Genomic DNA, 27,061 nt, shown 5'->3' on the forward strand with positions numbered 1-27,061 from the left:
GGGTCCTTTGCCCCGCGGGACTTTGCCCTTTCTTAAGTGCTGGTCACCAGTCATTTCCTGCTGCCTGCCTGTGGGAGAGGCTAGCGAGGTGAAGAGTTCCCCCGACCTGTGTCCCGGGGCGGCTAGGACGAGGTCGGATCCCCCCAACTCCCAGACCTGTGCCCGGGGCGTCCAGGAGGAGGCCTCGGATCTGTGCCTGGGGGCCGCTGACGGAACCGCGCGCGGGTGCATTCTCCTTCAGGCCCGGAACTGGCCTGTGCAAAGCTGGGGCCGCCGGATTCAAGCCCGGAACGGCGTTTGCCGCGGCCGAGGCGAAAGCCGGAACGTTTGGCGGACCGGACCGCGGGAACCCGGAAACGCCAGAGCGGCACTGAGGTGGCGCCGGCGGCCGGAGCTCGGCGGTCGCGGCGGACCCGGCGGGCTCGGCAGCCTGGGGCGCCCAGTCTTGCTGCTGAGCCGCGCCCCCCGGCACGGGCAGCTGGCAGAGCCACGCGGACGGTTAGTGGGTACCCGGAACAGGCGCAGCAGGCGCCGGGAGGCCGGCGGCGGCGGGGCGGGTCCGGAAACGGCGGCGTGCGGGGGTGTTGGTGTGGACGGGACTGACTAGGTGTGCAGGGGGAGGAGTCGGTATGCAGGGGGCTGGTGTGCGGGGGGAGGACTCGGTGTGCTGGAGGCGGAGTCGGCGTGCACGGGGCTGGTGTGGACGGGACGGAGTCGGTGTGCGGGGGGGGGGCGGCTGGTGTGGACGGGACGGACTCGGTGTGCAGAGGCTGGTGTGTCGGGGGAAGAGTCGGTGTGAAGAGTGCTGATGTGCAGGGGACAGACGTGGTGTGCAGGGGGCTGGTGTGCAGGGGTCGGAGTCGGTGTGCTGGGGGCTGGTGTGGAGGGAGGGAGTCGGTGTGCAAGGGACGGACTCGGTGTGCAGTGGACAGTTGGTGTGCACGGAGGCTGTTGAGCAGGCGACTGGTGTGGAGGGGCGGGGACGGACTCGGTGTTCAGGGGGCTGGTGTGGAGGGGAGGAGTCAGTGCGCTGGGGCTGGTGTGGAGGGGAGCAGTCGGTGTGCAGGAGATTGGTGTAGAGGGGAGGTGTTGGTGTGCTGGGGATGGAGTCACTGCGCAGGGGCTGGTGTGCAGGGGACAGTCAGTGCAAGGGACAGAGTTGGTGTGCAAGGAGGCTGGTGTGGAGAGGCGGAGTTGGTGTTTAGGGGACTAGTGGAGGAGCAGAGTCGGTGTGCAGGGGGATAGAGTTGGTGTGCAGGGGGATTACGTCCCCTGGCTGACATATTAAGTAGCCATGGAGCAGAGGAAGTGACACGTTGTCACCGCATGTGGAATGTGCTAGGCGGAGGAGGAAGAGGTTCCTTGCCTAGGGGTGTGTCAAGCGAATGCCAGAGGCAGTGTGTGCCTAAGGCTGGAGGTGTGGAGAGCCCTGAGTGAGTCTCCGTGGGCCAGTCAAGCAGCCAAGCCCTAACTTCGCTGAGCTCCCCTTGGGTTCCCACACTCTGTGCCACTTTGTGGTGGGCACCGATGCCCCGGGACCAGGACCTTGTGCTCCAGGATATGAAGGGACCGCAAGAGGTGGAAAGGCTGCCCGTGGTAAGGCCAGTTGGACGGCAAGGACAGCCTATGAATCATTTCTATCAGAATAGGAGAAAATAGGAGCGCTTGCCCACGCGTAGGTGTGCGTATTGGATTCTGAGTATTGAGGGACAGAGGATTTTAATCAGCATTTTAAAAATTAAACCGACTAAAACATCTTCAGTTCAGGATGGTTTTAGTTCAGATGAATTAAAGGTAAATGTAATAAATGGGCCTTGCGTTATTTAGTAGACTGCTTAAACGTTGTATTCTGTTATAGTTGCAACCTGGCCTTTTAAAAAATGTATATAAATTGTAATATTTGAAATGGAACAAGAGTTAAGTCTTCAGCAAAATATGACTTTGGAAGTGGAAGAGGCTATTTGTTAGAGCTTCTCCATTGATAGTCCTGTTCAGTTTCGTGGGTTGTTTCTTTTAAGGAGGTGACTTCTGCAGTACATTTCTGATCCTAACTTGCTCCCCTCCCTCTTTCATTCCCTACTACCTGTACTCAGTAGGCTCTTTTGTCTTCCAAACTGGCTACTTCTGGCCAGTTATCTCTCTTCTCCATTATCTTTTTTTTTTTTTTAACCCCCTTTGCTGGGGAAGTGCTCTGTTATAGAGCCATACTCCCAGCCCTCTCCCACTGATTTTTTAAAAACAAAGGTGTTATGCTATCTTTGGTCATTCTACTGTCAGAAGGGGAATCTAGGGCCTGGTGCATGCTAAGCACTCTGCTACTTAACTACTAAACTATTAACCCTAGAGTAAAATTTAATTAGAGAATAATTCCAAGCCTTCCGTAATTTATTTCCATGACTTAAGTCAATGTATCCTTCTTTCTCTTTTTTTTCAAGATTACTTTATCCCACATATCCTAATGTGTAGCCAAACTAGAGCAGTTAATTTGAAATGGGATTTCTGAACATGCTACATGTTGCTTTGGTCTTTACTTATATCCTTTTTTTTTCTTTAAGGCATGTATTCCTCACTGTGTGTAGAAATTCTGTTCTTGAATAACTGAATTACTATCTGTCTGAAGCTTTCTGAAGTCTATTATGTGAACATTTTATTCTTTTGTGTGCTAGGCTTTATAAATCGTTTAATACTTGCTAAATTTAATTGTACTTATGGCTATTTGAGAATCTTACTATGCTTACTAGAATATAAGCCATCTAAAAGAAGTAATTGTACCTTTTCCATTTTTTTTTTTTTTTTTGCCAGTCCTGGGCCTTGGACTCAGGGCCTGAGCACTGTCCCTGGCTTCTTCCTGCTCAAGGCTAGCACTCTGCCACTTGAGCCACAGCGCCGCTTCTGGCCGTTTTCTGTATATGTGGTGCTGGGGAATCGAACCTAGGGCCTCGTGTATCCGAGGCAGGCACTCTTGCCACTAGGCTATATCCCCAGCCCCCTTTTCCATTTTTTAAGCACTATAATATCATGGGGTATTAGGCTCTTAATGAATTTGATACAAGACCAGGGTAGCTCCTTTTTAATCTTATTTCAGATTTTTTATTATCTTACCCATGAAAATGCCTTTTCTATTCTAGTACCTCACTTGATCCTAGTGATAAAATTTTAAGGTAGGACAGTTATTATTGCTCCTGTTTCATAGATAAGAATATTGAATGTATTTTGTTCTTCAAGTAGGGCCTCATTACTTTACCTGAGCTGGCCTGGAATTCTGAGCTTCACTTCCCTAGTAACTACTAGTACAGGCTTGTACCATCATGTTTGGCCTTGTCATATATTTTGGATCTCTCTCTTTTTCTCTGTCTAATTGAGGACTTATTTTATACCAAGATAAAGAGGGAAAAATAGAAAGAGGGATGATTCATTTTCCTGCTTCTCATACAAGAGAAGGAAATAAAGTTCAGTCATTATTTTAAAATGTGTCTTCTTACAAGTTTGAGAGTACTTGGTATATATAAACTTCAGATGACTTGAGAAGCTAGTGTGCTAATCAGTTTTTCCACCAGATTGCCTGCCCAGACTCATAGTAGAAATACTATCTCAAATGAAATCAAACCATCAATTTGAGATCGATTACTGTATATTTAATGATAGAATTTTGGTTGAAAAGCATTTTTGCTAGATTAGATGGTGTAGTAGAAATTAAGAGTTAAGATAAGGCTGAAAATTTGGGGTCACAATAAGCTGAAAAATTTTGGTCACATCAAAACACTGAGGTCAAGTTCATTCCACAAAGTGTTCCTCTACCTGGATTTTTTGTTTTCTCTGTAAAAATTGGATAAGAATTTTTTTTAAATGTATTTGTACTATAAAGCCAATTTTAAACAACATTTCTACTGTAAGTAGTAGAGTATGAGTAGGTCTTATAAAGGCATTGAATGAGTACTGGAATAAATCATTGTACTATAATAATAAAGACTTATGTCTTTAATCCTCACAATTATTATCTGTTTTTCCTATTTTATATATAAGGGAAAGAATAATTTACTCTAGTTGTTAACTGATGGGTGCAAAGTGTGAACTCAGGTAGTCTGAGTCCAGAGGTGTACTCATTTGTATGCTGACTGGCTTCAGAGCTGAGACATGCTTTAAAAAGAGGCTTTACTAGGGGCTGGGGATATAGCCTAGTGGCAAGAGTGCCTGCCTCGGATACACGAGGCCCTAGGTTCGATTCCCCAGCACCACATATACAGAAAACGGCCAGAAGCGGCGCTGTGGCTCAAGTGGCAGAGTGCTAGCCTTGAGCGGGAAGAAGCCAGGGACAGTGCTCAGGCCCTGAGTCCAAGGCCCAGGACTGGCCAAAAAAAAAAAAGAGGCTTTACTGGGCTGGGAATATGGCCTAGTGGCAAGAGTGCTTGCCTCATATACCTGAAGCCCTGGGTTCGATTCCCCAGCACCACATATATATAGAAAATGGCCAGAAGTGGCGCTGTGGCTCTAGTGGCAGAGTGCTAGCCTTAAGCAAAAAGAAGCCAGGGACAGCACTCCCTGAGTCCAAAGCCCAGGACTGGCAAAGAAAACAAAGGCTTTGCTGTAACCATGTGATGTGATAGAAATTTTGGTTCATTTTTGAGCTCTGACATTTGCAAGGGAAGCTGTTCATATGATAATCTCAGAACCTTAGTTGCTTAATCTTTAAAGAAGTGATTTCTCCTTTTACAGAGTGTGTTTACATGTAAAAACCTAGCAAAGTATCTGATATATTGTAGATCGCTCAAGGCTCTTTGATTTATTTAACTTCTTTTATGAAGTTACAGTTATTAGAAAAAATTTAATGAGAACTAGTTTTGGCTTGTATCTATCTCTTATGTATTATGCAGAAAGAATTGCCTATGGTTATTGCCACATTGAGATTCTTTTGTCATTAAGGTATCTTTCCTTTCTTGTGAGCATTTGTGTACAGTGTACACATTTCTGTACATATTCCTTTTATTAGTCCAGCAGACAGTAAATGTCTAAAATGGTACTGATACTAGGAGCAGGCGACAAATGCAGTGATGACTAAAAGAAGGAAATGTGTATATGTCAATAAATTAGTTTGATAAGATTTGTGAATGCTATTATAAAAGAAGTGTAAAATGGCATGGGAGAGAAATAGGAGGAAGGAGTCAGTCTACCTGGAAGTCTTGAAAGGAGAAATAATTTTTTTTTGGTTTTGCTTCCAGGTACTACTGGGCAGGAGACCTAAGGCCTTTGACTTGCTAGCCTAGTGCTCTAACACTGAACTATAATGTCAACACCAGAAAGTTTGATTTTTTTTTAAGACAAATATTTGTTCAGAAAATACATGGAGGAATGTGTTTGAGACAAGTAGTTGCTTATGGCAGGAAGTTTAGGCTAGGACTAGATTATGAGTAGTAATTCTAGATAGCAGGGGTTGGGCTGTATCCTGTATTTAAAAAGGAATCAGTTAAGTTTCAGGAGACATCTGCTGAGGGAGAATAGATTTGAGAGAGTCAGAAGCATGTCCCCATCAGTTAAGGTAGAGCGATGTGAGGCTTGAATGGTAAATATTGAGCAAGCATAATTAATGCAATCCATCTTCAGTATGGCTTAAGCCCATAAGAACTTAGTACATATAAACTTTGGACACTCTAAGTATCCTTGGGAGGAACTGCAAGTTTATATTAAGAAAGAGTGGTGGTTTAAAAGAATAGGGCTTGGAAGTAGAGAGTTCCTTGTCTAGCACAAGCCAGCACTGCTGAAAAAAAGAAAAGAAAAAAATAAAAGCAACAAGAAAATAACCAACCTACTCAGCATTTAAAATCCCAGCACTGGAATCTTGTGCTCAGGTGAGCATGATTATCCTCTGAATATTTCCCAAACACAATCAGATAGGATTAGAAAAAGTTTTAAAATCCTTTTTGTCAGACCATGGCTCCAAAAAAATCCAGCCTATTTTATATGCTCTGTTCAGTCTCAGTTCAATTGTTTTCATTGGTGAGCACATTTTTCTAAAAATTTTAGCATTTTTGAATGACAGGGGAAAAAAAATCTCAGTGCCCATTACCTTTCAGGTTTATCCTAGGCTGATTGCTTTCTGGAGAGTTGTATGTTGTCTATTTGTTTTGTTCCCTCTCCCCCTTGGCCTTGAACCTTTCCTAATTGGTAGTTTTTGTTGGCCCTACATGGCTGCTGCTGCTGCTGGTGGTGGTAGTATCGGAGATGAATTTAGGGACTTAGGGTCTCCTCCTTGCTTGACAAGCATTCTTAACACTTGAGTCAGTCATGTCAACAGTCTTTTTTGCCTTGGTCTATTTATTTTTTCCTGGTATGATCTTAACTCTTTCTCCCTCCAAATACCCCTATCCCTGAGCCTGCCTCAGACTGTATTCATACCTCTTAAATTGCTGGGACTGCAGATGCATACCACCATTTTCTGCTTCTTTGTTAAGGAGGAAAGAGTCTTGCTAACTTTTTGCTTAGCTGGACTCAAACTAACTGATCTTCCTGATCTCTGCCTTTTTGAGTAGCTGGATTATAAGTGTGCACTCCTACACTCAGTGCCCCCCAACCACTACCTCATGGCTTTTATATTAGTCTCCAGTCTTTTGTAGACTACCTTTTTTTCTTTATTGTTAAAGTGAAGTACAGAGGGGTTACAGTTTCATATGTAAGGCAGTGAGTACATTTCTTGTTCAACTTGTTACTTCCCTCATTTTTCCCCTGCCTCCCTCTCCCCCTTTCCCTCTCTCCCCATTGGTTGGTTTACACCAAATGGTTTTGCAAGAATTGCTTTTGGAATGGTTTGTCTTTTTATCCTTTGTCTCTCGATTTTGGTATTCCCTTTCCCTTCCCTAGTTCTAATACACTTATATACAGTATCCAGGGTACTAAGATTAGATACAGTGATAGTGGGGGTAAAACCACAGGAAGGGAATAAGAGAGATATTTGAACACTTGATTTTACGTGATTGTAGTAATGGAAATTCTGTAGTCTGTAAAAGAACATGTTAAAAATTGGCAACACTGCAGCTTACATACTGGTCATATTGTCTTGTACATAATTTGACAGAAAGGATAGAAGAAACAATGAAAATCTGTTTAACTTAGATTGTGATAGGATATTGTGGGCAGTAGAGTAGTGAGTTAGTGGAATAAGGATGTGGTGCAGAATGTGCAAGGTTCTGGGTTTGCTTTCCAACTTTGTAGAAACAGACCAAAAGAAAAAGCCTCATTGAGCCTGATTCTTGCTTTTTTTTTTTAAGCACTTAAGGCTGAGCACTGTGGCTCAGACCTTTAATCCTAGCTATTGAGGTGGCTAAGATTTGAGAATTTGAGAGACTCTTGTTTCTAATTAATCAGTAAAAAACCAAAAGTGGAGTTGTGGCTCAAGTGGTAGAATGCTAGCTTTGAGTAAAAAAAGCCAAGAAAGAAGGTGAGGCCCTTGTTCAAGCCCAGTACTTGGCACATACATGCACACTCTTGTGCATACACACACATACACACACACACACACACACACCGCTTAGGAGTGAGCTAATTTAGTGGAAGCTATTATTTCTTTTATAGAATAATTTTTATACCAATATTATGAATTACTTCCTCTTTATTTCTTTCATTTTTATAAAAACAATGTTTTTGCATTTTCACAAGCTTAATTTGTGTTTTAAGAACAGATTACTGGGGGCTGGGAATATGGCCTAGTGGTAAGAGTGCTTGCCTCGTATACATGAAACCCTTGGTTCGATTCCCCAGCACCACATGTATAGAAAATGGCCAGAAGTGGCGCTGTGGCTCAAGTGGCAGAGTGCTAGCCTTGAGCAAAAGGAAGCCAGGGACAGTGCTCAGGCCCTGAGTCCAAGGCCCAGGACTGGCAAAAAAAAAAAAAAAGAAAAATTAGGGTAGATGGCGGAGTATTACAGAATCGTGAGGGAAGTTGGCCTGTATATTAACACCTGTAGTAAAACAATGCTGGGTAAAATAAGATGCAGAAATTATACAGTTTTGATATTGTGTATGTATATTAAGATATTTATATTTGTGTCTATAGACACACATGAAAACAATTTCAAAAGTAGACTACAAATAAATGTTCTAATTTTGATCAGTTTTTTTAAGAGATGTATCCTGTTTGCAAAGGCACAATAAATTTGCATCTTCTAGACTATAGGCAATAAAGTTAACAATAAACCTTATTTAACACAAACAAACAAAAAAACCCAAATAGATGTTCTAAACTTGTGACAGCATTTCTCAGGGAATGGCAGAAAAATCAGATTTGGAGTTATGGATTATAGAGAACTTTTACACTGTTGTATTTTATTCCTTTAAAAAGGAAAGATAAGCAAAGATTACAACTGCTTCTTGCTAACTCTTGGTGGTAAAATGAGTATATATATTTTTGGTACTCTAATGAATTTTTATAATTCAGTTTTTTTTCCTCAAGAAAAAAAAGTTTTATATTTTAGGAGAACTTAGAACTCTGTGACTTTGTCTAGTTCTGGGGATCCAGGACTTCGTGGCACTTTCTGTTCTATACATCTAAGCTAGAAGCCCACATCCTTTTAGTAGGAATATGACATCAGTACTTTATTTACCCTGTACTGCTAAGGTCCTGGGCTTTGGGAATTGTCAAAAAAAAAAAAAAAAGTGAAGGGAAATTATGGACAAGAACTGTACTGAATGTCTTTGGATAGTGGAATTATGGTTAAAAATTTTACTTCCTACCGTACATAGCTGGGTGACAGATGTGCCTCACAACACACAGGTTTTCCTATTGAGATGAGATCTCACAAACTTCTTTTTTCTTTTGGCAGCACTGGGGTTCACACTTAGGGTCTCACGCTTCCCAGTCAAGCACTCTATTGCTTGAGCCATACAGACCTCCAGCCCTTTTAGCTATAGTCATTTTTTAGATAGGGTTACACTTTTTATGCTCAGCCTGGCTGGCCTTGATGAAAGTGCTCTTATTTACTTTCCTACAGGATAGCAGAGGTGACAGGGCTGCACCACCACACCCAACTATTGGTTGAGCTAGGGATCTCAAAAAAGCTTATTCCTTGGGTTTGCCTTGAACTTCCTGGACCCTCCTGCGCTGCTTCATGATTCATTGGAATTGCTGGTGGGAGCCAGGAGTCTCCAATTAGGGTCCCCTCCATTGCCCCTAGGTTGGCCTTGATCCTCCCTCTGCCTATGAGCAGTAAGGATTACAGACATGAGCCACTGGGCCCCAGTCCTTGTAGGAAGTTTTTGTGAAAGAAAGAATAGTCCTGAAACAAAAGGATTAGCAACATCTGAAAGGATAAGAGTTATGTGGTAAGAGAAATACAACATAGAAAGGACAAATGAATTTTTAATAGGGGCTCACTATGTACCCCAGGCTGGCTCCCAGTTCGCAGTCTTCCCACTTCATCCTCCTGAGTGCTGGGATTACAAGGATAAACTTGACTGTTTTGAAATTAAATCTGTGTGTGTGAGCATGTGCATATGTGTGTGTGTGCATACATGCTAGTACTGAGGCTTGCACTTCCTTCCTTAGCTTTTTCAGCTCAAGGCTAGCACTCTACCACTTGAGCCATACCTCCAATTCTGGCTTTTTGCTGGTTAGTTAGAGATAGAGTCAGATTTGTTTTTTCTCAGCTGGCTTTGAGCCTTGATCCTCAAATTTCAGCCTCTTGAGTAGCTAGATGTGAACCACTGGCACTCAGTTTGAAATTAAATAAACATGAGATTATTTGAAATTAAATCTTGGCTTAGAGTTTCTTTTCAGTTATGATGGGAAAATACTTGACAGTCTAATAAAGAAACAACTAAACTTTATACATTATAGAAATGTAACAATCTTTGTTCTGGTCAACTTCTATTTAATGATTTGCTCTGTATATTTGTGATAGGTAACTTACATTTAGTTTTAGGAGTATGTTCTAAAAAAAGCTATGTATTTAATATAAATTCCAGTATTTTAATTACTTCCATTATGAGCTTTTGCTGTCATTTGGCAACATAATATGTTAAATTGTAATTCTTTAACTTGTTAAACATATATTGTTAGAGACTAAAAGCATTAATAACTACTTAATAATTAAAAAGCATTAATAAGAGCTATATTAGTGAGAATGTATATTGATGTCTCATGCATGTTTGGAAATGGAAAAACTAATTGTAAAAGTACATCTTTGTTTAGAAACTGACCTTTATATTTTCACTTGCAAAGAAGTGAGAACATTGCTATTTAAACAGGTACATTATGAACTTAGTAGCATAGGATAAATATAAGACTTCCTCGAACTGAACTGAAATTCAGTTTGACATTTTCCAGGAGATTCATGTGCCTATGCCAAATGTAGGTTGCTGGCAACATGCTTACTTTCCACATAGAGATTAGGGACCAGGATGTCCTTAAATTTTACAGTAGCATGTAGTATGAGCCAGCCAAGTTGATATTTAACTTTATAGGCTTGTATTTCTAGTTGCTTGATTTATTCAAGAATAAATCACCTAACTCTCTATTTTCTTCATTTTTAAAATGAAGAGATAATAGAAAGCCACTTCTGAATTGACTGCAGGCTTATGGCAGCGAGGTAGATGGTTGCTAAGGAAGCCTATGTCTTTTTTTTCTTATGAGCTCGCTCCACTGTGGAACAAATGTGTGTTATTTAATTACTATCTCTGAAAGTCAAGTCACCTACCTAAAGTAATTTTCTAATAACCCTATATATTTGTGTATATTTAGGGGTAAAACTATGCATATTACCATTAAACAATTACCCATACAGTCCCAGTGTGGCATTGTTTGTGTTGGGGCATGCGTATTCAGTTCAGATGGGAATTACCAGATTTTATAAGGTATACCTTTGCTTTCAAGAATTGTCTTCTTTTTTTTTTATCTTTTTTATTTTATTTTATTTTATTTTTATTATTAATTGAACATAAATTTTTTTACAAGGTGTTATGCAAAGAGGGTGCAGTTACATAGTAGGGCAGTGTGTACATTTCTTGTGATATCTTACAACCTGTTTTTCCATCCCTTGTCTAGGTCAGGTAGACCCATATGCAATATACAATGTATCAAGCACATATACAGTGTTCACAGACTTGGTCTCTACTGTCTCTCCGTCTCCCTTTGCTAACAGTCATATATCAGGGAGATCATGCCCCTTTGTTTTCTGTGTTCTAGGCTTGTCTCACTCAACATTATTTGTTCGAGTTCTGACCATTTCGCTGCGAATAACAATATTTCACCATTCCTAATCGCTATGTAGTGTTCCATTGTGTATAAGTACCATATTTTTTGGATCCATTCGTCTGTGGAGGGGCATCTGGGTTGTTTCCAAATTTTGGCTATTGTGAATTGTGCCGCGATAAACATGGAAGTACAAATGTCCTTTTGATATCTTGGGTTTTGCTGTTTAGGATAGATGCCTAGGAGTGGTATGGCTGGGTCATAGGGTAGGTCTATATTGAGCTTTTTGAGAAACCTCCATACTGTTCTCCAAAGTGTTTGTACTAATTTGCACTCCCACCAACAATGGAGAAGGGTTCCTCTTTCCCCACAGCCCCTCCAGCATTTGTTGTTTCCTGAGTTCAGAGTATAGGCCATTCTAACTGGGGCGAGGTGGTATCTCAGGGTTGTTTTTATTTGCATTTCCTTTACTAGTAGGGATGTTGAGCATTTCCTCATGTGTTTCTTTGCCATTTTTATATCTTCTCTTGTGAAGTCTCTCTTTAGCTCTTTTGCCCATTTCCTAATAGGTTTATTGGGCTTGGAGGGGCTTAGTTTTTTGAGTTCTCTGTAGATGACAGATATCAGGCCTTTGTCTGTTGCTGTGCTGGTAAATATCCTTTCCCATATCTTGGCTGTCTTTCTATTTTGGTGGCTATGACCTTAGCTGTGCAGAAACTTTTTAATTTGTAGTAGTCCCATTTGTTGAGTCTTTCCCCTATTTGTTGTGCCCCTGGGACTCTATTCAGGAAGTTCCTTCCTGTGCCTATAAGTTCTAGTGTCTTTCCTACTCTGTCCTTCAGTAGTTTCAAGGATTCAGGTCTGATATTGAGGTCCTTGATCCATTTTGAGTTGATCTTGGTGCATGGTGATAGGCTTGGGTCTACTTTGAGTTTTCTGCATATGGCTGCCCAGTTCTCCCAGCACCAGTAGTTGAAGAGGCTATGTTTATTCCATTGTATGTCTTTAGCTCCTTTGTCGAATATCAGTTGGCTGTAAGAGTGCGGTTTTATTTCTGGGTCTTCAATTCTAATCCACTGGTCTTCCGATCTGTTTTTATACCAATACCATGCTGTTTTTGTTATGATGGCCTTGTAGTAGAGCTTGAAGTCTGGTATGGTGATGCCTCCTGCACTATTTTTTTTTGCCTAGAATTGCTTTGGCTATTCTAGGTTTTTTGCTGTTCCATATGAATTTATGGATTGGTTTCTCTATTTCAGTGAAGAATGTGGCTGGGATTTTGATAGGTATTGCATTGAATTTGTATAACAATTTGGGCAATATGGCCATTTTCACTATATTGATTCTGCCTACCCATGAGCATAGGAGGTCTTTCCATCTCCTTATGTCTTCTTTGATTTCCCTTATTAGGTTTTTGTAGTTTTCATTGAATAGGTCCCTCACGTCCTTGGTTAAGTTGATCCCTAGGTACTTTATTCTTTTTTTGGCTACTGTAAATGGAATTGTTTCCATAATTTCCTTTTCTGTTTGTCTATTGCTGGTGTACAGAAAAGCTGCTGACTTTTATGGATTGATTTTGTATCCTGCTACTTTGCCAAATTGGTTTATTAGGTGTAGGAGTTTGGGTACTGAGGTTTTTGGGTCCTTCAGATATAAGATCATGTCGTCTGCAAATACGGAAAACTTGATTTCTTCCTTGCCGACGTGGATCCCTTTGATGTCCTCCTCTTGCCTTATTGCTATGGCTAGGGATTCCAGCACTATGTTGAACAGAAGTGGGGAGAGTGGGCATCCTTGTCTTGTTCCTGAGTTTAGGGGGAATGATTTAAGTTTCTCTCCATTTAATATGATATTAGCAGTTGGTCTGTTGTATATGGCTTTTATTGTTTTGAGGAATGTTCCATCTATTCCTGTTCTCTCCAAAGCTTTTAATAGGTATGGATGTTGTATTTTGTCAAAGGCTTTTTGGGCACCGGCTGAGATAACAATGTGATTCTTGATTTTAGTTCTGTTTATGTGGTGAATTACGTTGATTGATTTATGGATGTTGAACCATCCTTGTGACTGAGGGATGAAGCCTACTTGGTCATGATGTATGATATTCTTGATCAGTTTCTGGATCCTGTTAGCTAATATTTTAATGAGGAGCTTTGCATCTGTGTTCATTAGTGATATTGGTTTGTAGTTCTCTTTTTTTGTTGGGTCTTTGCCTGGTTTGGGAATGAGTATGATATTAGCTTCGTAGAATGAGTTTGGGATCTCTCCCTCCATTTCTATTTTGCGGAAGAGTTTGAGGAGTATTGGAATTAGCTCCTCACTAAAGGTTTTGTAGAATTCGTTGGTGAATCCATCTGGGCCTGGGCTTTTCTTAGTAGGGAGGTTCTTGATTACCTCCTGTATCTCACCGTAAGTTATTGGTTTATTTAGTTGATTTATTTCTTCTTGGTTCAGTTTGGGCAGTTTGTACTTCTCTAAGAATTGATCCATTTCTGTAAAATTATTGTTTTTTGCTGAGTAGAGGTTTTGGAAATAGCTCCTTATGATTGTTTGAATATCGTGTGTACTTGTAATTTTTCCTGTAGAGTCGCTGATTTTACGAATATGAGTCTCTTCTCTTCTTTTTTTTGTGAGTCTTGCAAGGGGTCTGTCAATTTTGTTTATTTTCTCAAAGAACCAGCTTTTAGTCTTATTTATTTGTTGAATGGTCTTTCTATTTTCAATCAGATTTATCTCTTCTTTAATCTTTGTGATCTCTCCCCTCCTAGTCGTTTTAGATTCTGTCATTTCTTGTTTCTCCAGTTGTTTTAGTTTCATCGTGAGGGTATTCACCTGCTCTGCTTCCATTCTTTTAATGTGGGTGCTGAGTGCAATGATCTTGCCCCTCAGTACTGCCTTAGCTGTGTCCCATAGGTTTCTTTGTGATGTGTTTTCTTTGTCATTGTGGCTTATGAATTCGTTGATTTCATCTTTAATTTGATCTGTGGCCCAAGTGTTGGATAGCAGCGTGGGGTTTAGCCTCCAAGAGTGTGTATAGGCTCTGTGGTATCCTTTGTTGTTGAGGGTTACCTTTAATCCACTGTGATCAGATATAATACATGGGATGACGTCAATACTTTTGTATTTGCTGAGGTTCTTTGTGTGGGCTATGACGTGGTCTATTTTGGAATATGATCCATGGGCTGCTGAAAAGAAGGTGTATTGGGTCTCTGTGGGGTGAAAGGTTCTATATAGGTCTGTTAGATCCATTTGGGAAATGGTGTTATTTAGGTCCTCAGCTCCCTTACTAATCCTCTGGGTGTTGGATCTGTCTCTTGGAGAGAGAGGAGTATTAAAGTCACCCACTATGATTGTGTTTGCGTCTATCTTGCTCTGTAATTCTGTGAGAATTTGCTTGACATATGTCGGGCCTCTTTTGTTCGGTGAGTATACATTTATCACCGTGATGTCTTGATTCTGGATTTTTCCTTGTATTAATATGTAGTGTCCTTCTTTGTCTTTTTGAGTAGACTTTAAAGAGAAGTCCAGCTTGTCTGAGATCAGAATGGCTACACCTGCCGTTTTGGTGGGTGCATTTGCTTGGTAGATCTTGCTCCATCCTTTCATTCGAAGCCTGTTTTTGTCCCTTGCTGTAAGGTGGGTCTCTTGTTGACAGCAGATGTCAACTTTTTGTTTGTGGATCCATTCTGCCAGTCTGCTCCTCTTAATCGGGGAGTTTAAGCCATTTATATTTAAAGAGATCAAGGATAAGGGTGTTTTTTCTCCTTCCATTTTCTTGTTGGGCTGTTTTTTCCTGTTTTTTTTTTTTTTTCTTCTTGTCTTTAGTGAGCTGGTCTTTCTGCTGGACTTTGGCTATTGAAGTTTCTTTCTGATTCTGTCTGTGTGTCTTTTACGATCTCTGTTGGGTGGGCTTCCCCTCTTAATATTCGCTGTAGGGCTGGTTTTTTATTCACATACTCCTTTAGCTCCTCTTTGGTGTGGAAAGATCTGGTTCTCATATGAGGAAATGCTCAACATCCCTGCTAGTAAAGGAAATGCAAATAAAAACAACCCTGAGATACCACCTCACCCCAGTTAGAATGGCCTATACTCTGAACTCAGGAAACAACAAATGCTGGAGGGGCTGTGGGGAAAGAGGAACCCTTCTCCATTGTTGGTGGGAGTGCAAATTAGTACAACCACTTTGGAGAACAGTATGGAGGTTTCTCAAAAAGCTCAATATAGACCTACCCTATGACCCAGCCATACCACTCCTAGGCATCTATCCTAAACAGCAAAATCCAAGATATCAAAAAAGGCATTTGTACTACCATGTTTATCGCGGCACAATTCACAATAGCTAAAATATGGAAACAACCCAGATGCCCCTCCACAGACGAATGGATCCAAAAAATATGGTACTTATACACAATGGAATACTACATAGCGATTAGGAATGGTGAAATATTGTTATTTGCAGGGAAATGGTCGGAACTCGAACAAATAATGTTGAGTGAGACAAGCCTAGAACACAGAAAACAAAGGGGCATGATCTCCCTGATATATGACTGTTAACAAAGGGAGACGGAGAGACAGTAGAGACCAAGTCTGTGAATACTGTATATGTTCTTGATACATTGTATATTGCATATGGGTCTACCTGACCTAGACAAGGGATAGAAAAACAGGTTGTAAGATATCATAAGAAATGTACACACTGCCCTACTATGTAACTGCACCCTCACCCTCTTTGCACATCACCTTGTAAAAAAATTTATGTCCAATTAATAAAAAAAAAAAGAAAGATCTGGTTCTCCCTTCGAATGTGGACTCCAATTTCGCTGGATATTTGATCCGAGGTTGTAAATTGTTATTCTGAAGTACTTGGATGGTGTTCTTCCACTCACTTCAAGCTTGGTAAGTTTGTGTGGATAAGTCGGATGTTATTCGAATCCTCTTCCCATTGAAAAAAGTTTCCTTCTTTGCTTTGGCTGAATTCAGAATTTGCTCTTTAATCTTGAGGTCTGTAGTCTTGAATATTATGTGCCTTGGGGTGGTTTTCCTGGGGTCTGGCCTGCCAGGTGTCCTATAGGCTTCGGTTACCTGGATGGGGTCCCCTGTGAGATTGGGGAAGTTTTCTGCAATAACTTTATTGAGAACATGATTAAGCCCTCTGTTCTGATATTCGGCTCCTTCTTCTATTCCAATTATGCGCAGATTATATCTCTTGTCTTTGTCCATTAGTTCCTGGATTAATCTTCCCTGAAGCTTCACCTTTTCTTGGAGTGTGGTCATTTTCTGGTTGTTGTCAGCTGCTTCATCGTCCAGGCGAGAGATTCTGGATTCCATATGGTCAACTCTTTGTGTTATGGTTTCAATTGCGGAGTTTATGGATGTCAGAGAGCTATTCATGGTTGTCATATCAGCTCTGATCGTGGAAATTTCTTCCTTTAAAGAGTTGTAATTTAAATCTATTTTTTCATGCATTTCAATTCTCAGGATGTGGAGATTTTCTTTAAAGGCAGCTTGCATTGTATCCATTTTTGCTTCCATTTCTTTAAACGAGGCTTGCATTGTATCCATTTTTGCTTCCATTTCTTTCTTGGCTTCCTGGGTGTCCTTCCAGATTTCCACTCTAAACTCCTGGAATTGTTTTCTGATTTCATTTCTGGCGCTTTCGATCATTCCTGTTAACATGGCCTCATTTGCTTTTTTAGTCTCCATCTCCTCTTCAGTCGTGCTGCTTTTTGGAGCTGGCGAGTTGGCTTGCCCTTTGATGAACTGAGTTATGTTTCTTTGTGATTTGCGCATCTGGAGGTCTGTGTAGATCTTTCCTCCCTTCTGTGTAGGCGTGTCTACGGCAGCAGGTGCTGTGGCTGTGGCCCCAACCACCAGTGCAGGGCACGCCTACCAGAGCGGGCGCTTTCGCCGGGGGCCCCGCCCTCCTGTGCACTGTGAGTCCCCTACAACAGGCACTTTAGCGGGATATGCCTCCCAGAGCGAGCCCTGGGTTGTTGGGTTGTGCTTGCGCCCTCCTGCAAGCCCGTTGCGGGAGGCAGTATGTGTGGGGCCCAGTGGGATCGACTGTCCGGGTATGGCTTGGCACCCTCAGACCTCGCCTCCGCTGCGAGGAGGGGGGACGTGATCAGGCTCAGGTGACCCTGCTGGGCTGGTATTGCCCACCAGCGCCTGTGATTTTAGTTGTAAGAGTCCGCAAGGTCCATGTGCCTCGGGTGGGGCTTGCCCTGCCGGCCGTCCCCCGGCCCCTGTTGGGAAGGGGACGGGGCCGGTTCTGCCGGTTCAGGAACCTTTGGGGGCTTGGGGCTGTTCCGCCCTTCCCCTGCTAAACTGGCTTCCCAGCGCCTGATGGGAGCTTCCCGCCTGATTTGGGGGTTCTTTGTTCCCTCGGGAGTGGGGAGGGGGAGGGAGGGAGATCTAGCTTCTTTTCGGGCTTGGGTCTCCCGTTGGGGGAAGGGATTATGGGGGACTCACTTTTGCTGCTTTGTGTGTGTGTCCCGCGCAGCCGTTGGCCCTTCAGGGGTTGGCGAAGTGTTGTGGTGGCTTCCCCCGTTCCCTCTTTCTGCCGCGCTGGGTTCCCTTGTCCGAACCCGGTGTGGACCCGACCTTCTCGTCGCTGCCGGTGTGTGTCTTGGTCCGCACCCTGCCTTGTGTTCGTGGGGTCTCCCGCTATATGAATTCTGCGCTCCTGGCAGCCTGTCTGCCGATCGCCGGGTTCCCCTTTCCCAGCCTGACCCTGTTTGGGCCAGGGTCGGCTGGTGGGGGGAGGGTGCCCCGGTGAATCTCCGGCTCCATGTAGGTTTTTGGTTCTTCTTTTTTGCTCCTTTTTGTTTTCCTGCATTTCTCCACTGCTTCTGGATGTTGGTTTTGCTGGGTTCTTGATAGGGTGTTGGGTGTTGGAGTTCCCAGCTCGCTATTCAGTTGGTGCGAGTCGGGGTGCCTCCCTATTCTTTCGGCGCCATCTTTCTCCCTCTTCTTGGGGCTGGGAATATGGCCTAGTGGCAAGAGTGATTGCCTCATATACATGACGCCCTGGGTGCGATTCCTCAGAACCACATATATAGAAAAGGCCAGAGATGGCACTGTGTCTCAAGTGGCAGAGTACTAGCCTTGAGCAAAAAGGAGCCAGGGACAGTGCTCTGGCACTGAGTCCAAGCCCCAGGACTGGCAAAAAAAAAAAAAAATTGTTTTCTCTGTAATCATAATACTCAGCCTAATAATGATTATTAAATATGTTATCTACTATTAAAGTAGTAGGAGGGAAGGAAAAATTGATCATATGTCTAGAACCACAACTAACTTAGTTATGAGAATCCTAAAGAGATATACTAAAAATAAAGTTCATGTTCAAAGAATTTGAGGTGGAAGGTAGAAAAGATAAGAGTTATGGTAAAGAACATAGCAACAGAATGTTCTTGGCATTAGCTCAAAGAAATCAGAGCCAGGCCAAAGCTAAAAGGAAAGACTGGTAATCAGAGTGTTTTTGTTTCTTATTTAGCAGTCTTGAACTCAGACTCCCTACCACTTGAGCACATCCTTACTTTAATGTCTTGGTCTTTTTTTTTTTTATTATTATTGCTTACCATTATAGCACTGTCTGGATATACCACAATTCAGTGTATACTTGTTGAACATTCAAGTTATTTAATTTTTGGCTCTTATAAGTAAACTCTTATCAGCCTGTATGTACAATTATTTTTTTATTTTTTATTTTTTAATTAAATTTTATTGACAAGGTATTGTGCAAAGGGGGTACAGTTACATAATAAGGCAGTAAGTACATTTCTTGTGATATCTTACAACCTTGTTTTTCTTTCCCTTCCCTAGATCAGGTAGGCATATATACAATATCCAGTGTACCAAAATCATATACAGTAACCACATAGGTGCATGTGCAATTATTTGTGTGGGGATAGTATTTTCAGGATTTGGGATTCTTTCTAAGAATTCAATTTCCAGGTCAAGTGAGAAGATTATGCCATTTCTGTTTTCTTTGGTTGTATGCCAGTATCAGAGCTTGAATTCATGGTCGGCTTTTTTGCTAATGCCTGTGTGACACTATCATTTGAGCCATGCCTCCCAGTTTAGCTCTTTGTTGGTTAATTAGAAATGAAGTCTCTTGGATTTTTCTGCTCTGGCTGGCTTTGAACTGATCCTCTAGGTGTTAGCATCCTTAGTAGGTAGGATTACAGACATGAGTCACCTGTGCTTTGCTCTGTTTTCTTTGAGTAAGTAACTTCCAACTTTTCCAATGTTTTTACCTCTTTCCATTCCTACTAGTAATGCTGAGAGTTCTGTTGGCTCTAAAGTTTCTCTTTACACACTTGTTAGCACTAGCTTTTTTTTTTTTTTTTTTTTTTTAAAACGGCCCTGGGGTTTGCTGGTCTTCAGGGCCTAGGTGCTGTCCCTGAGCCTCTTCGTGGTCAAGACTAGCACTCTACTACTTGAGCCACAGCACCACTTCTGGCTTTTTCTCAGTAGTTTATTGGAGATAAGAATCTTACAAACTTCTGTTCGGGCTGATTTTGAAACATAATCATTGGATCTCAGCCTCCTGAGTAGCTAGGGTTACAGGCGTGAGCCACCAGCGCCTGGCAGCACTAGCTTTTTAAAGTTTGCCATTTGAGAGTTGGTTGTGGTACCACCTACTTGTAATCCCAGCTACTTGGAGGCTGAGGCAGGAGAATAGTTGTTTGAAACCAGCTTTAGCAACATAATAAGACTCTGTCTCAAAAACAAGTTAGCCATTCTTATACATTTATCTCATTGTGGTTTTTTTCTTTCTCTGATGTCTCTGATGTTAATTTTTTTGTGATTATTAGCCATTCATTTGTATTTATTGGTGGAATATCTTTTACCTATCTTTAAATTGTGTTATTCTTTTACTTACAGTGTTATGAGGATTGCATAACTATGTATGTATATACACATGTCCATAGTCATATATGAGTGTTAAGAGTATTTTTTATCATGAAGTAGCTTGCCTTTTCATATTTTGTACTATCTTTAGAAGAGCATTAAAATTTCTGACACCTATTTTATCCATATTTTCTTCAGTTATGGTTCATATTGTATTCTGCTTAAGAAATCTTTGCTTTTCTATACATGATTATGGTTTTCTCCTGTGTTTTTTTTTTTTTTTTTTTTTTTGCCAATCCTGGGGCTTGAACTCAGGGCCTGAGCACTGTCCCTGGCTTATTTTTGCTCAAGGCTAGCACTCTGCCAACTTGAGCCACAGCGCCACTTCTGGCCTTTTTTATATATGTGGTGCTGAGGAATCAAACCTAGGGCCTCATATATATGAGGCAAGCACTCTTGCCACTAGGCCATATTCCCAGCCTTTCTCCTGTGCTTTCTTACTGAGTACTTAGGGTTTTAGATTTTATGATAATTTTTCCCTCTTTCTGTTCATAGTATTGGGATTGAACCTCACCTAGGCAAACATTCTGCCTCTGAACTACATCTCTGGGCCTATGATAGTTTTATTTATTTTAACTACTGCTACTTTTTTGTTGTTGTTGGTTGTGTGGCTTGAACTCAGGGCCTGGGCACTATCCTGTGTCTAAACTCTTTTACGCAAGGCTAGTACTCTACCACTTGAGCCACAGTGCCACATCTGACTTTTCTGTATATGTAGTGCTGAGGAGTTAAATCCAGGGCTTCATGCATACAAGTCAAGCACTCTACCACTAGGCCATATTCCTAGCCCCTACTACTTTTTTTTTATGGTGCCACATTATCAAACTTAGAGAGAGGCCTTGTGTATGCTAACTTTGATAGGTGTTTGATCCATTTCTAGTTAAAATTTGGTGTGAGGCTGTTAGAGTAAATGTTCATTAAAAAATACTGATAACACATTGTTCTGGAACTATTTGTCACAAAGACAGTCCTTTTTCTTTGCTACCTTTGTCAAAACTGTCTGACAGTGCTATAACCCTGAGGTCTCAGCATTTGGGAAGCTAAGGCAGGAAAATTAAGAGTTTGAGTCTGCCCTGGACTGCATAGCAAGACCATTTGACCATACACATTAGTGCAATGCACTGAATGTGCCCTTCTTCCCAAATTCACATGTTGACCTCCTTTCGGTGTGATGATACTGGGGAGATAATGGCCTTTGGGAAGTACTTAGAACATGTGAATAGAGCCCTCCTGAATGGGATTAGTGCCTTTATAAAAACGGACCCCAGAAAACCCTGTACTCTAGTCACATGAGAATACCATGAAAAGATAGCAGTCTGCAAACCTCACCAGAACCTCACCAGATAGACCTCACCAGAACCTGATCATGCTTTCATGTGACCTTGAACTTTCAGCTTTCATTAACTGAGAAATACAATTTGTGTTGTTTGTAAGCAACCCATTATAAGATACCTATAGCAGTTGGTTCTAAGTAGGAAATACAGATCTAATTGTGGACTGTATTCTAGTCAATTGATACTTACTTGTGTCCTTATAATAACAACCAGTTCTCATACCTTTATAGTAAGTGTGGAAGATCCAGTAGTTTGACACTTTTAGCTTGTTCTTCGTTTTCAGAATCATGTTGTTAAGTCCTTTGCATTTACATAAAAATCTTAAAAATTAGCTTGTGTCAGGGAAGACCACTTGAGCTCATGAATTTGAAGCCGACTTGGGCAACATAATGAGATCGTATCAGAAACAAACAAACCCCTAAATATAATACCAAAAAATAAAATGAGCGTTCTCGTTTCTACCACACAAAGGGTCTAGGGATTTTGTTTGTGATTAAGTTTAGTCTTTAGAGCAACTTGAGGTAAAGGTTATATGTAACCTTGGATGGGAAAAACTATTGGATGACTACATCCTATGCTTAAATTTTTCCTTGAAGGATAATCTGGGTGGAATATCTCCATGTCTACCACAGTTTGATAGCATCAAATCCTTACTGATTTTCTTTGGGGCTTTGTGTATTCTACTTTAGTTAAAAAATCTTTTTTTCTTTTTCTTTTGTTTGTCATGGGGCTTGAACTCAGGGCCTGGGCACTGTCCTGAGCTCTTTTGTTCAAGGCTAACACTCTACTACTTTGAGCCACGGTGCCACTTCCCAGTTTTTAATGGTTAATTGGAAATAAAGAGTCTCATAAAGATTTTTTTCTTCAGGGGCTGGCTTTGAAGTACAATCCTAAGATCTCAGCCTCCTGAGTAGCTTGGATTTCACGTATGAGCCAGCTGTGCCCAGTGGTTAAAAATAAAATTAAAAAAAAATTTTAGCTGTGATGATTTGACTGTTTTTTCCCTCTTAGTTTGTTAATTTTATGTTTTGAAACTGTATTAATGAGTCAGATGTACATTTATAATGGCTATAGCTTTCTGAAGTATTAACCCTTTTATCATTATGAAATATTTTCCAATGATTTTAGAAATAATTTTTGTGATCTGTTAATTTTATGTTTTGAAACTGTATTAATGAGTCAGATGCACATTTATAATGGCTATAGCTTTCTGAAGTATTAACCCTTTTACCATTATGAAATATTTTCCAGAGATTTTAGAAATATTTTTGTGATCTATTCTGATTGTGTTAATATTGTCCCTCCAAGTTTTTCCAGTTAATTTTTCATTGTATTATTCCCTCCCTAAGCTCGATCTCACTATGTTGCGCATCTCATATTCCTGGACTTAATCCTGGAGTGGTACTTACCACTCCATTGGCCTAATCCTTTTACTTTTCAGCTGATTTCATTTCTTTACATTTAACGTGAGTCTTTGGGATTAGGAATGTAGCTCAATGGTAAATAGGAAGCATAGAATGCATGAGCCCTGATTCCCAGCACCACTAAAGAAAATGAATAAAAGGCAACATCAGTCTCTTGCCATACTACTAAAAATTATGTTAGGGAAAATAAAGGCTTGGCAACTAATGTCACTGGAGGGAATTGGGTAAAGGGTACAAAAGAAGTTCTACTATTTAAAAAAATCTTTGTGGCTGAAATTTTATGATAGCTTTTCTGAAAGCAAGTCTTTACTGATACAGTAATTCCAACATTTGGGTCATCTTTGCATTACTACCTGTGGATTGCTGTTACACATCCAAGTTGAGATGTGTGTGTGTGTGTGTGAGAGAGAGAGAGAGAGACAGAGACAGAGACAGAGACAGAGACAGAGACAGAGAAACAGAGAGCGCATACTCACTGTGGACTAAATCCTGGACACTTTGAGCATTATGAGACTCTAGTTGCTGCATAAATCTCCTTTGTTAATAGGCAGCCACTGGGGAGGAGGAAAGACTGTCTCTTTGCTCATTCATATTCACCCTGTACATGACAGGAGTAGTCAACAGGACCATTCCACAGTTCTTTGTCTGCAAACTCTGGTGGGATCAGTTCAGTCACCACCCTTGCTCAATGGTTTGGGGTAGAGATGTTAAACAAGGCACTGTCCCACACTATCCCCCAGATAGTCCCATTCTCTAGGACTGCTGCTTTTACCCCTTTTGGAGAAAGTAGGGCTGTTTTTGTTATTCTATACTTGTTGGCAAGTCCAGGTTGTGAGTTACTATAGCACCCTGGATGTTATAAAGGTGGCAAATAAAATAAAATAAAATAAAACATTGAAGCATTAATTAGTTAATCATCTTTGAGACCCAAGCTCTCTAGCTAGTTTGCCTAGTTCTCTTCACCTTTCAGAGTCTTCCGGCAGTTTTGCTTTTTGTCCATGGATTTTGGTTGTAATCAGAAGGAAGAAGAGGATGCTTATTTTATCTGCTTGGAATATTATATCTCTTGTTGGATATTCGTTTTCTGGAGTTTGTAATTTTCTTTATTTGCCCTGTTTATTTTGTTTTTCAGGCAAATGAAGATAAAACAATGTCTGCCAACCTAAAGTATCTCTCATTGGGAATTTTGGTCTTTCAGACTACCAGTTTGGTTCTAACCATGCGTTATTCTAGAACTTTAAAAGAGGAGGGACCTCGTTATCTATCTTCTACAGCAGTGGTTGTTGCTGAACTTTTGAAGATAATGGCTTGCATCCTTTTAGTCTACAAGGACAGTAGTAGGTATTGAGGAGTTTTGGGTTTCTAATTTGTGCAATTTATTTATGTGTCTATAAATATATCAAAACAAAACATTTGAATCTTACTATTTAATTGCCCTGGTATTAAGAAATTTTCAATATTTAAAACGTGTTATTGGTTTAATAACACGTTTTATTCAAACAGTTTAAGTCTATAATTAAAGCTATTTCATTCTAGTCCCTATCATGATTTATATGTAGTTAATGCTATAAGTTTGTGGTATTTATAGTGTAATATTTGAAAATAAGAGTAGGTTCTATAAGTCTGTGACTGTTAGAACTTTAAGGGGCCCATAATAATTTTTTACTAAAGACTTTTTATTTGCTACTTGATTAGTACAAATCATTGGCATTAATTACATTCAGAATATTGTGTAGTCATCACTACTATTTCTAAAACTTTTTCATCTAACCAACAAATTGTTTAATGATTAAACAGTAATTTTCTTTTTTCCCTTTATCTTCAGCCTCTAGTGATCCTTCATTTACTTTCTATGATTTTTGCCGGTTCTAGGTATTTTCTATAAGTTGATTCATGTAGTGTCTCTCCATTTATGTCTGGCTTATTCACTGATTTTTAAGGTTTATCCATGTTATACTTTATTTCCTTTTATGAGTAAATAATATTCCATTGTATAAATGTGCTACTTTTTCTTTTCTTATTCGTATGTTGTTGGATACTTAGATTGCTTCTACCTTTTGGTTATTGCAAATAATGCTACAGTGAACAGTGAATAGTGCTACAATAGTTAAACACCAATCTGCTTGAAACTGTTTTCACTTCTTTGGGGTATATATGTAGGCCTGGAATTACTTGGTCACCTAATAATTCTATGTTTGCCTTTTGAGGAACCATCTAACTATTTTCCATAGTAGGTACACCATTTTATATTTCTACTTGCAACCTACAAAGTTTCCATTTCTTCCACATTCTCACCAACACTTGTCTTCCCCACCTCTCTTTGTTTTTGGTGCTGCTGGAGGTCAAACCCAGGCTTTCAGGCATGCTATGCAAATACTTTACCATTGAGATCCTTGAGCTACATAGCCTCTCAGTCTTGGTTTTGTGAAAAATTGGTTGCAAATTAATACTTTGAACTTTTGGTTATAAATGTGTATATGTATGTATTTATGTAGTCAATTTGGTTACATAAAGGAATAGGAAGAAATGCTCATCTTCATATGCTATTTTATAATTTCTTAAATTGTAGGAATTAGCATCAAATGGATATTTGGGACCTAAAAGTATCTTACCATGTAGCTCAGCTTCCAGTTTTTGTAGATGGAAAAACAGAGGCCTGTAAGGAAAGGATTTACAGCTTACTCAGTTACTTAATTTTCCCTTTCACTTGTTTATTCTAGAATGTAGTCTGAGAGCACTGAATCGAGTTCTGCATGATGAAATTCTTAATAAACCTATGGAAACACTTAAACTTGCTATTCCATCAGGGATTTATACTCTCCAGAATAATTTGCTGTATGTGGCACTGTCAAATCTAGATGCAGCTACTTATCAGGTACTTGAAATACTTTTCTCATAGTCCCTTCAAGAGAGAAACAAACACACATTAATAATATTGATGTTTTCTTTTTAGGTTACATATCAGTTGAAAATTCTTACAACGGCATTATTTTCTGTGTCTATGCTTAGTAAAAAACTAGGTGTGTACCAGTGGCTCTCCTTGGTGATTTTGATGACTGGAGTTGCTTTTGTACAGGTAAATATTCAAGATAAGTATACCTTTTATTCTTACACAGTTTTGCCTGGAAAATATGGTTCTATTACTTTTTAATCAGCTAAAGGCTGACATTTGAGGAGTTTTCAAGACTACATTGAAACTATGATAGAAATACATAAATAAAAATTAATTTTCTTACCTAAAGAAATAACAGTTGGCCAGGAGTGGTTTATTCATACAACAATTGCCTAACATGCAAGTTTCTGGCTTTGATTCCCAGCACATCAAAAACTTTCTTAAAATTTATTTTATTTTATTTTTATTTTTTGGTTGATTGTGGGGCTTGAACTCTGGGCCTGGGTGCTGTTCCTGAGCTCTTCATTTCAAGGCTAGAGCTCTACCACTTGAGCCACAGTGCCACTTCTGGTTTCCTGGTAGTTAATTGGAGATAAGAGTCTCACGGACTTTCCTGCCTGGGCTGGCTTTGAACTGGCATCCTCAGATCTCAGCCCCCTGAATAAATAGCTGAATAGACACGAGCCACTGATACCCGGCTAAATATTTATTTTTTTGAAGTTCTTGTTATATAATCTAAGCTTGCATAGGACTCACTATTTAGGCTAGCCTGGACTTGAACTTGTGATCCTTCTACCTCAGATTCCTAAGGGCTAGGATTGCAGAAAGGAGTTAACACACTTAGGCCAAAAAGAACACAAGTGGATAGTCTTATTAGAGCAGTAAGATACTGCATATGCATGTAACACAAAGTTGATTTTTACCAGACCTGTGGAACATGGAGATGATTACCAATCTTCTTAATGTATGTAGGCTTCATTGGAATGTTCTTTTTTTAATTCACAGATCTTCCAAATGTCTCCTTACTGGTTTTCCTTTATGGATTCCTATTTCTTTTTCCCCTTCATTTTTGTTTATTAGCATATTTTAGTTATGCGTGCGTGTGTGTGTGTGATTTTTTTATGACACTTCCATGCATGTATATACAGTGTACCTCACATCTCTTCCAATCATTCCCATTTCTTCTATCACTCTTCCTTCATCTTCCTAAAATAGTCTTCTCTAAACTATTTTAGGGAAGCAAGGAAGGAAGATCAGCAAAGATATAGAATCTTTCTACCTTCACAGAAGGTCTACTGAGAAATGCAGGCTCAGAGATTAG

At 40.4% G+C, this 27,061-nt stretch overlaps 1 protein-coding gene across 3 annotated transcripts in view; it reads left to right on the top strand.

The window, feature by feature from the left end:
• Positions 1-240: 240 nt before the first annotated feature.
• Slc35a3 (solute carrier family 35 member A3) overlaps positions 241-27,061 on the top strand; it is a 39,684-nt gene continuing 12,863 nt past the window's right edge. Inside the window, exons 1-4 of one of the 3 annotated variants that reach the window (XM_048352038.1) lie at positions 241-498; positions 23,980-24,184; positions 25,568-25,722; positions 25,801-25,923. In XM_048352038.1, coding sequence (XP_048207995.1) covers positions 23,998-24,184; positions 25,568-25,722; positions 25,801-25,923 — 465 coding nt within the window. In that variant the 5' untranslated portion in view covers positions 241-498; positions 23,980-23,997. Of the gene's footprint in view, positions 499-1,249; positions 1,597-23,979; positions 24,189-25,567; positions 25,723-25,800; positions 25,924-27,061 lie in introns of those variants that run through there. The other 2 variants (XM_048352036.1, XM_048352037.1) reach the window with 2 other exon arrangements.

This window comes from Perognathus longimembris, chromosome 7, assembly GCF_023159225.1.
Source record: "Perognathus longimembris pacificus isolate PPM17 chromosome 7, ASM2315922v1, whole genome shotgun sequence".
NCBI classification, from domain to species: domain Eukaryota; kingdom Metazoa; phylum Chordata; class Mammalia; order Rodentia; family Heteromyidae; genus Perognathus; species Perognathus longimembris.